Source organism: Tachysurus vachellii, chromosome 19 (assembly GCF_030014155.1).
Source record: "Tachysurus vachellii isolate PV-2020 chromosome 19, HZAU_Pvac_v1, whole genome shotgun sequence".
Classification (NCBI taxonomy): Eukaryota; Metazoa; Chordata; class Actinopteri; order Siluriformes; family Bagridae; genus Tachysurus; species Tachysurus vachellii.
Window position 1 is genome coordinate 21,242,967 of NC_083478.1, and position 10,000 is coordinate 21,252,966.

Here is a 10,000-nt window from a genome sequence, read left to right on the forward strand (position 1 = left end):
CACACACACACACACACACACACACACACACACAGCAGTGAACACACACACACACAGCAGTGAACACACACACCGTGAACACACACACACACAGCAGTGAACACACACACACTGTGAACACACACCCGGAGCAGTGGGCAGCCATTTATGCTGCGGCGCCCGGGGAGCAGTTGGGGGGGTTCGGTGCCTTGCTCAAGGGCACCTCAGTCGTGGCCGGCCCGAGACTCGAACCCACAACCTTAGGGTTAGGAGTCAAACTCTAACCATTAGGCCACGACTTCCCTTATAAAGAGGTGAAGTTTAATCAGTTGTTTTAAACGACTTTAAGGTTTTTAAAGAACTTGTGTGTATTACAACCTAAAGGGTTAAAGACTCTATTGTGTGAAGACATTAAAGGTCCTGTAGGTGTTCATAAAAGGCCTTTAAAGGTGTTCTGAATGACGCTGATGGTGTTATAACACGTTTTAAAGGAATTTATGGTGCTATAAATTGTGTTTAAAGGCATTATTGATACTATAAAGTGTTTTAAATGGATTTATGGTGCTATAAGGTGTGTTTTAAGGGTATTAAAGGTGTTATAAGGTCACTTGAGTGTTCTAAGCCACTGAAGGTGCTCTACTCCATGTGTAGATGTACCATGTGGTCTGAGATGACGAATCGTTGGTGTTATTCACAGCTTGAACCCCACAGGTCTGCTCCAGTTTCCTGATGCTGAAGCTCTTGTCCTGGTATGAAGCACATTCGGTGTACGTCTCCATGGCGTTGAGGTCAGAAAAGTGCAGCGGAGCCCCAAACATCCGCCTCAGCCTCGATACCTTATACTGAATCTGAACAGAGGAAAGAGTGTGTGTTAGTGTGTGTGTACGTGTTTGTGTGTGTGTGTGTGTGTGTGTGTGTGTGTGTACATCACATACTCTGTCTCTGGTGTCTGTAACTGACTCTTCCTCGATCTCTCTCTCGCTGCCCAGTGAAACCCAGCCCCGGGGTTCAGGAGTCTTCTGCCCCTCCTCTTCACTTTCATCCTCCTCTTTCTCTGTCACTGCTGGGGGCTGAACACACACACACACACACACACACACACACACACATGCACACACGCACACAGACACACACAGACACACAGACACACAGACACAGACACACACACAGACACAGACACACACACACAGACACACACACAGACACAGACACACACACAGACACACACAGACACACGCACGCACAAACACGCACACACAGACACACACACACACACAGACACATACACACACACACACACAGACACATGCACACACACACAGACACACACAGACACACACACACACAGACACACAGACACAGACACACACACACAGACACACACACACAGACACACACACACAGACACAGACACACACACAGACACACACACAGACACAGACACAGACACACACACAGACACACCACACGCACGCACACACACGCACACACAGACACACACACACACAGACACACACACACACACATACAGACACACACACACACATTAAAATGAACACTTTTTTATTCCATGTTTCTCTGCTTTTTCTTGGAACCAACTCCTCACCATCAGCAGGTTCTGTTTAGCCTCCACTGTGAGCACCAGGTAGAAACGCTGGCCATAGGTGAAGTCTCGATCAAACACCAGCAGCATCTCGTCTTCTGGATAATCCTACACACACACACACACACACACACACACACACAGGACCATATATAAGGATGTATGATAGTATAACCGGTTTTATAAACATCCAGAGAAAGAAAACTGATAAGTGAAGTATAAAAGAAGGAGAAGTGAAAGAGAAGTAAAGTAAAGGTGAAGGAGGAGTGAAGTCTTTCACCAGAACGGTCTGTTTGATGGGGCTGAAGTCAGACACGGCCGCTCGGTTTCTCATGTCCTGGATGATGTCCTCTTTCCTCAGCAGCTTGTAGGGGTTCTCACGTGTCATGTCCTCGTCGCCTCGGCAGCTGAACAGCTCCTGCGTGGCCGAGGTTAGGACCAAAGGGAAGATGAAGTCAGGGTGTTCTGAGGATGGAGCAAAACCACAAACATCTCACAAAACAAAGAGTTCAAAACAAAGCATGTGTTAATAAAGTAGTGTTACTGCTACCTCCATTAGTGCTCCATTAGTGCTTCACTCTCCAGTTGTTTTAGTGTTTTTATTAGTTTTTACCAGGGATGAACTGATGAATACGATCTGAACTGATGCCAATGATCTGGACGAGTTTACTGAGGCTGTAACTTTATATATCAGTTTCTGTGAGGACGTTTGCATCCCTACCAGAAGCCATCTAACATTCAACAACGATAAGCCATGATTTACACAAAACATAGACACCTTCATCAGGCCAAAGAGGATGCCTACAGAAATGGAGACAGGGTCTTGTACAATCAGGCCAGGAACACACTGAATAAGGAGATTAGTGCGGGCTAAGAAGAGCTACGCTAAAAGGTTGGAGGTTCAGTTCACCTCTAACGACTCAGCTTCAGTCTGGAAAGGTTTGAAAGCAATCACCGACTACAAGACACCATCCGTCAGCACTGTGGTGAATCAACAACTTGCTGAAGATCTGAATGACTTTTATTGTAGATTCGAAACAGCTGTGTGAAACAGCTGCTCCACCGACACTGGCGTCCCTCAGGGGTGTGTTCTCTCCCCACTGCTCTTCTCTCTGTACACCAACGACTTCATCTCTAATGAACTCTCCAGTTCCTTAACAAGTTGAGGAGGTTTAACCTGCCACAGGAGCTGCTGAAACGGTTCTACTCAGCCGTCATCGAGTCTGTTCTGTGCACATCGGTAACTGTCTGTTTTTGGCTCAGCTACAAAATCAGACATCTGTAGTCTTCTGATGTGCACAGAACAGACTCGGTCACAGAACATAGGTGTGCTCCCCAAATAGCAGCACAACCAAGAACACAAGAACAGTTTCTCTACCTGATGAACAGTTAAATGTTCCCTATTACGCAATAACAATATTTGTTACCATCTCCATCCTAGTAGATCCTGCATCTCATTCTATTCTATTCCATTCTATTTTATTCCATTCCATTCCATTCCATTCCATCATCTATAGCACAACTGTACATACAATTTATTTATCGTTCAATTTATTTATTAATTTTGTTGTCTATTTGTATTTACATACTGTATGTGTATTTTTTTTATTCTCATCTTATTATTATTGTCTGTGATGTTGTCTTATGTGCAAACATCCTGCTTCTGATATAAAAGTCATTCTGTGACATCACCAGAGGACTGAAACACAGAGGTGTGTGTGCACACTATCCTATCCACTAGAACACACACACACATACACAGTATGTGTACTAAAAGTACACAAGTGATTACTAAAAGTAATCAAAGTGAACGGAACCGAACAAATGAGGCAAAAATATTATACTTCATTTAATTATTGAGAAAAATGATCCAACGTTACAGATCTGTGACTGGCAGAAGTTTGTGAACCTTTATTTCAGTATCTGTTGTGACTCCTTGTGCAGTAATAACTGTAAGTTAAGTGTCCAGTAACTTTTGATCAGTTCTGTATAACAGTGTAGAAGAACATTATTCTGTTCCTCAGTACAGAAGAGCTTCAACACTGGGGTTTTACTGGGTGTCCTCACATGATCTGACTGCTTCAAGTCTATATGTGTGTGTGTGTAAGTGTGTCTGTATGTGTGTGTGTATGTGTGTGTGTATGTATGTGTGTGTATATATGTGTGTGTATATATGTGTGTGTATATGTGTGTGTGTGTGTATGTGTGTGTATATATGTGTGTATATGTGTATGTATGTGTGTATATGTATGTGTGTGTGTACATGTGTGTGTATATGTGTATGTATGTGTGTATATGTATGTGTGTGTGTACATGTGTGTGTATATATATGTGTGTGTGTATATGTGTGTGTATATGTGTATGTGTGTGTATATATGTGTGTGTATATGTGTATGTATGTGTGTATATGTATGTGTGTGTACATGTGTGTGTATATATATGTGTGTGTGTATATGTGTGTGTGTATATGTGTGTGTGTCTGTGTGTGTGTGTGTGTGTGTGTGTGTGTGTGTGTGTATATGTGTGTATGTGTGTGTGTTTTACTGGGTGTCCTCACATGATCTGACTGCTTCAGGTCCTACAACATTCCTGTTGGACTAAAGTCAGGACATTAACTTGGTCATTCTAAAACATTATTCCTTTCTGACCCAACAGACTGTTACATGTCTCACTTTTGCAGTGATCTTTGTTGGTTAAACACTTCTGGGGACGTACCAGCGGTCTTAAACTTCCTCCATTTCTACAGAATCTGTCTGATTATAGATTTTTGGAGACCAAACTCTTCAGAGATGATGTCGTAACCTTCTCCATCCTGATGAACAACAATAACTCTTTTTCTGAAGTCCTCAGAAATCTCCATTTGTTTTTTACAACGATCCCCTTCCATAAACTCACATCATGAACATCAGACTGTAAAATATCTCTGTTCTTTAAATAAAACAGGACCCTCATGGAGACCTGATTGTCGTCTCATTGACTCGAATTTGACCTTGAAATTAAATACTAATCCTAAAGGTTCACAAACTTTTGCCTCTCACAGATATATAATATTGGTACATTTTCCTGAATAAAAAATTGATCTGTGGTCTGATCTGTTTGATTGTGTTCACTAGAAATTGCTAAAGAGTTCACAAATGTTTACTGTGTGTGTGTATACTATACATATATATGTATAGTATACACACACACACACATATATATGCATAAATATGACCCAAAACCTCATCTGAACATCAATGATACCATATATATATATATATATATATATATATATATATATATATATATATATATATATTTATATAAAGAGAGAGAGAGAGAGAGAGAGAGAGAGAGAGAGAGACAGAGAGAGACAGACAGAGAGAAACAGAGAGAGAGAGATTGATTTTTTTTTAGAACACATAGAGATACCTGGCTCTGTATCAGGTGCAGCGCTGTCTTTCCTTTTGTCTGATGATGGGTCAGTTTTCTTCTTTACAGCTGAGAAAATAAAATACAGACCGAGTCTGAGATGTTGTATAACAGTGTGTATAGACAAGGGTTAGAGTATAGAACTATCTACACACACTACACACACTCCACACCCTTACACACCCTTAGACACCCTACACACACTACACACCCTTACACACCCTACACACCCTTACACACCTTTAGACACCCTACACACACTACACACACTACACACACTACACACACTACACACCCTTACACACCCTTAGACACCCTACACACACCACACACCCTTATACACCCTACACACCCTTACACACCTTTAGACACCCTACACACACATACACTACACACACTACACACCCTTAGACACACTCCACACACTCTTACCTTTCTTTTTCCCTTTGCCCGCACTGCCTTTGGGTTTCTTTGCACTCATATCTACTAAATCAGGACAGATGGACATGTTTATGCAGACATTAGAACAGCAGTTTGTGATGTAGGTTATGATGTTAAAGCAGAGCTGAAGGCTCCAGACAGAGCTGCATAAGGCGGATACGACATCTAGTGGTGAAACAGCGCATTACACTCATTTACACACACAAACTAAAGCAGCACGGAGATAAAAACGATGCCGTCACTTCTTCTGAAACACTGAGATGTCGACACACAACCCACATGTTTAAATAAGATGCTTTTAAACCAGTTTAAAAATAACTAGTTAAACAGATAAACATGTCAAAACCGACGATCCTGACACAACAATCTAAATATAAAGCGCTCATGTTAACAAACAAACATTTACTAACACTGTGTAAGAAGATAAGAGTGTTTTTACCTCTTAAACGTGAGTTTAAATCCTAGACAACAAAAAATCGCTAGCGTGACCCGGGTTTCCGTCAACAACACGGTTGCTATGGTTACAGCAGCGGCGGCGTCGAGGGGGCGGGGTTATCTCTCTGATTGACAAGCTCCTAACCCCGCCCCCGGGAGATTTCATTAACGTTTCAGTGTCAGCTGGTGAAGTCGAGAGGTTTGTTACGGCGTTCACTTTTATTAGGACTTTTTTATTCAGCGGAATTGAGTCGGACAGATGAGATGTGATGACTGTAGAGCTTTCTGACTGTTTCTCTCTTTAATCACCTTGTGGATGAGGTTGATCTCTGAGGAACTTCTCTGATCTGCTCAGCTGTACATGATCTCCAGGTGAGTCTCATCTCCACACCGTCAGCTCTCCTGCTCAAGCCTGAGCTCACATGGAGAACTTCAGGACTCCTGCACCAACACCATCTGGAAATAAATGTCTCCTGGGAGATCTCTGGTTTGTCCTCCTGGGATGGAGGAGCAGGACTGAGTTACTGACTTGGAAATGTGATTAGTTATTCAACCCTGTTGAGGTCAGGGCTCAGCTCCAGATCTGCTCTTCTTTCTCACCTGACTCCTCTTACTCCATGCTTCATCAGTAACTCCTGCTTTTACACCTTAATGGTTAACAGATTCATTTTAACATGGAAATTTATACACACACACACACACACACACACACACACACATATCAGTATATCAAACCGTGAAGGAAATTCACACAATAATTCAGCAATCCATAAGATTAGTGTATACAAGCAAGAGTGCTGAGGAAATAAATAAATAAATAAATATACAAGAACTAGTCCAGAATATCACGTGAGTTTAACCCCACACTCACACGTCCTCTGAGTGAGCGTGAAAATAATACAAAAAGAACGAGCAGAAGAATAAATGGTGTGAAACAGCAGATACAGAAGAACATGAACAAGAGAGGAGCATTTTTTTTAATGCTGCAGGTAAAGTGTGCATGAGCTCTTGGTTATAATCGGGTGGTGTGTGTGTGTGTGTGTGTGTGTGTGTGTGTAAAACCTGCAGATCAGGTGACAGAACCTTTTGAAGGTGTAGATCATATGACAGAAGTATAACACCGATCTCTCACGACATCATTAACTCTCTCACACTTCTCGCACGACGTCTGCTTCAGCGTCACTGTGTTTATTATTACAGTCTCACTGGACTTTATTTATTACTCTTCAGTCATCAGCCTACATCGGTGACCTCCAGAGAAGTCCACAGTTTATTAGTGGAGGAGAATCGAGACTGTGACGTTCTCAGATTAAGATATTAAACTGTCTAACTTTAATCTCTAATATTTATTCAGCAATGTTTATCTTTTTATCTTTAATTCTACATTTAATAAGAATTTAATGATGATTTGTTTTACTAAAAAAAATCACAATGATCATTTTGTCTTAAAATTCAAGTGTGTGTGTGTGTGTGTGTGTGTGTGTGTATATGTGTCCCCGTTTCCAGACATGGACGACTCGGATGCTTCCTACTTGGCCTTTAACGATTTTAACAGTAATGGCAGCGTGATGTGGGCGGAGTCTCTGGCCCATCAGGAGCGTCAGGAGGTGGAGAGCTTCAGGAGGAAACTCAAATACTTCTTCATGAACCCGTGTGAGAAGTACAGAGCTCGCGGCAGGAAACCATGGAAACTGATGCTGCAGATCATCAAGATTGCCGTCATCACCATCCAGGTCTGCAGGAGAAACTTTCATTAGCGAGTTGGAAGTTTACATCGTTAACCTTTATGTTCAGATTAGAGAGCGGAGAACTTTCTCATTTAGCAGGTCGTGTGTGTGTGTGTGTGTGTGTGATGGTGCTGTCTTCTCAGTTAGTGTCTTTTGGCCTGAGTAATCAGATGGTGGTGACGTTTAAGGAGGAGAACCTGATGACCTTTAAGCACATGTTCCTGAAGGACTACGCCGATCATAACGCTAAAGCCTACGCCGTGTACACACAGCACGAGGTCTACACACACCTGTCCTACATCGTGCAGCAGGTCTTTATCACCTTCACTTACTTCCTGCTCAGAGTCTCAGTTTTAATCAAACCCAGAGCTACACCATCAGTTTGCTCGTCAACATGTTGGTGTCTCTGTTCCTCCACCACCTCGGGGTTCAGGGTGACTTCTGCTAATGAAGAACAACGAGTCTGTTTCTGTAAACAACATGAACGACTCCACATGCACGCTGGCTTTAGTCTCCTTCAGGTGCTAAAATCCGACACGCCTTTACAGACTGTAGAGAGTTTTACAGCTCGGGTCGTTAACTAAAAAAAATCAATAGGTGTTTATTACATAATTTATTTATTTAATTTGAGTGTTTATTTAATATAGGGCAACAGTGAGGTTTGTAGGTGGGTGCGTGTGTTGTGAGGGTGCGTGTGTTGTGAGGGTGCGTGTGTTGTGAGGGTGCGTGTGTTGTGAGGGTGCGTGTGTTGTGATGGTGCGTGTGTTGTGATGGTGCGTGTGTTGTGATGGTGCGTGTGTTGTGATGGTGCGTGTGATGGTGTGTGTTGTGATGGTGTGTTGATGTGTGTTGTGATGGTGTGTTGATGTGTGTTGTGATGTTGTGTTGATGTGTGTTGTGATGTTGTGTTGATGTGTGTTGTGTTGGTGTGTGTTGTAATGTGTTGATGTGTGTTGTGTTGTGATGTGTGTGTGTTGATGTGTGTTGATGTGTTGTAATGTGTTGAGTTGTGTTGTGATGTGCGTGTGTTGTGATGTGTGTTGTGATGGTGCGTGTGTTGTGATGGTGCGTGTGTTGTGAGGGTGCGTGTGTTGTGAGGGTGCGTGTGTTGTGATGGTGTGATGGTGTGTGTTGTGATGGTGTGTGTTGTGATGGTGTGTGTTGTGATGGTGTGTTGATGTGTGTTGTGATGTTGTGTTGATGTGTGTTGTGGTGGTGTGTGTTGTGTTGGTGTGTGTTGTAATGTGTTGATGTGTGTTGTGTTGTGATGTGCGTGTGTTGATGTGTGTTGTGATGGTGCGTGTGTTGTGATGGTGCGTGTGTTGTGATGTGCGTGTGTTGATGTGTGTTGTGATGGTGCGTGTGTTGTGATGGTGCGTGTGTTGTGATGGTGCGTGTGTTGTGTTGGTGTGTGGTGTGTTGGTGTGTGTGTTGTTGTGTTGATGTGTGTTGTGATGTTGTGTTGGTGTGTGTTGTAATGTGTTGGTGTGTTGTGTGTTGATGTGCGTTGTGTGTTGATGTGTGTTGTGTTGATGTGTGTTGTGTTGATGTGTGTTGTGTTGATGTGTGTTGTGTTGATGTGCGTGTGTTGTGATGGTGCTTGTGTTGATGTGTGTTGTGATGTGCGTGTGTTGATGTGTGTTGTGATGGTGTGTGTGTTGTGATGGTGCTTGTGTTGTGTTGATGTGTGTTGTGATGGTGCGTGTGGTGTGTGTGTGTGTGTGTTCAGTGCTGTAGTGTTTTTGAGGAAATGTAGGACAGAAGTGAGTGTGTGTGTGTTTTAAAGGGAACAGTGTGTACCTGAGGGTGACGGTGTGTGTTGTGTGGCGTGACCTCGGCCAGGCGTGTGCTGTGTCTCGTACCCGGAGCTCAGTGGGGTGCAGCGGAGCGCTGAGATCGTATCAGTTTGATTTATTAGTTGTCACTTTGGCTAAAATGTTGCAGTTCAGCCGGTTTTTAATCCACAATGAAACAGATTGTTGTGTTTTTTCTGTGACGTGTTTTTTCTGTGACGTGTTTTTTCTGTGACGTGTTCAGTGTTCAAACTGTGTTAGGTTGAAATTTTGTTCATTGTTGAGATTTAATCTGAAGATTGTTAAATGTTTACATTTTGTTACACACTGATTTTACTTTGTTGCTAAAATCTTTATTTAAATTTCTTGTTCATCTTGAGCTCATGTTCTTGTACCAGTTCCTGCGTTTACAGAACATCACGGTGGGGAACCACGCGTACGAGAAGGACGGCCGTCTCTACACTCCTCTACTCATCTGCCAGCAGTTCTACCACAACGGCAGCATCTCCCCCGGCAACGAGACCTTCGAGATCGACGCCAAGGTGGAGGAAGGTAACGCTAACGGCTAATCTGGTATCTCCTCTGGGCTGTTAGCTACGTTGAGCTCTTAG

At 42.8% G+C, this 10,000-nt stretch overlaps 2 protein-coding genes across 7 annotated transcripts in view; one reads left to right on the forward strand and one right to left on the reverse strand.

Moving 5' to 3' along the window:
- The window catches only part of dnai3 (dynein axonemal intermediate chain 3), a 16,746-nt gene extending 10,712 nt beyond the window's left edge, over positions 1 to 6,034 (reverse strand). For 2 of the 3 annotated variants that reach the window (XM_060893751.1, XM_060893749.1), the window contains exons 1-7: positions 5,874 to 6,033; positions 5,426 to 5,479; positions 4,994 to 5,062; positions 1,863 to 2,047; positions 1,586 to 1,690; positions 915 to 1,049; positions 637 to 827 (exon numbers count right to left, since the gene is read on the reverse strand). In XM_060893751.1, coding sequence (XP_060749734.1) covers positions 637 to 827; positions 915 to 1,049; positions 1,586 to 1,690; positions 1,863 to 2,047; positions 4,994 to 5,062; positions 5,426 to 5,474 — 734 coding nt within the window. In that variant the 5' untranslated portion in view covers positions 5,475 to 5,479; positions 5,874 to 6,033. Of the gene's footprint in view, positions 1 to 636; positions 828 to 914; positions 1,050 to 1,585; positions 1,691 to 1,862; positions 2,048 to 4,993; positions 5,063 to 5,425; positions 5,480 to 5,873 lie in introns of all 3 variants that reach the window. The other variant, XM_060893750.1, reaches the window with a different exon arrangement.
- Positions 6,035 to 6,057: 23 nt separating this feature from the next.
- The window catches only part of mcoln3b (mucolipin TRP cation channel 3b), an 11,065-nt gene continuing 7,122 nt past the window's right edge, over positions 6,058 to 10,000 (forward strand). For all 4 annotated transcript variants that reach the window (XM_060893755.1, XM_060893752.1, XM_060893753.1 and 1 more), the window contains exons 1-4: positions 6,058 to 6,241; positions 7,376 to 7,602; positions 7,740 to 7,907; positions 9,788 to 9,941. In XM_060893755.1, the coding sequence (XP_060749738.1) occupies positions 7,378 to 7,602; positions 7,740 to 7,907; positions 9,788 to 9,941 (547 nt within the window). In that variant the 5' untranslated portion in view covers positions 6,058 to 6,241; positions 7,376 to 7,377. The remainder of the gene's footprint in view (positions 6,242 to 7,375; positions 7,603 to 7,739; positions 7,908 to 9,787; positions 9,942 to 10,000) is intronic.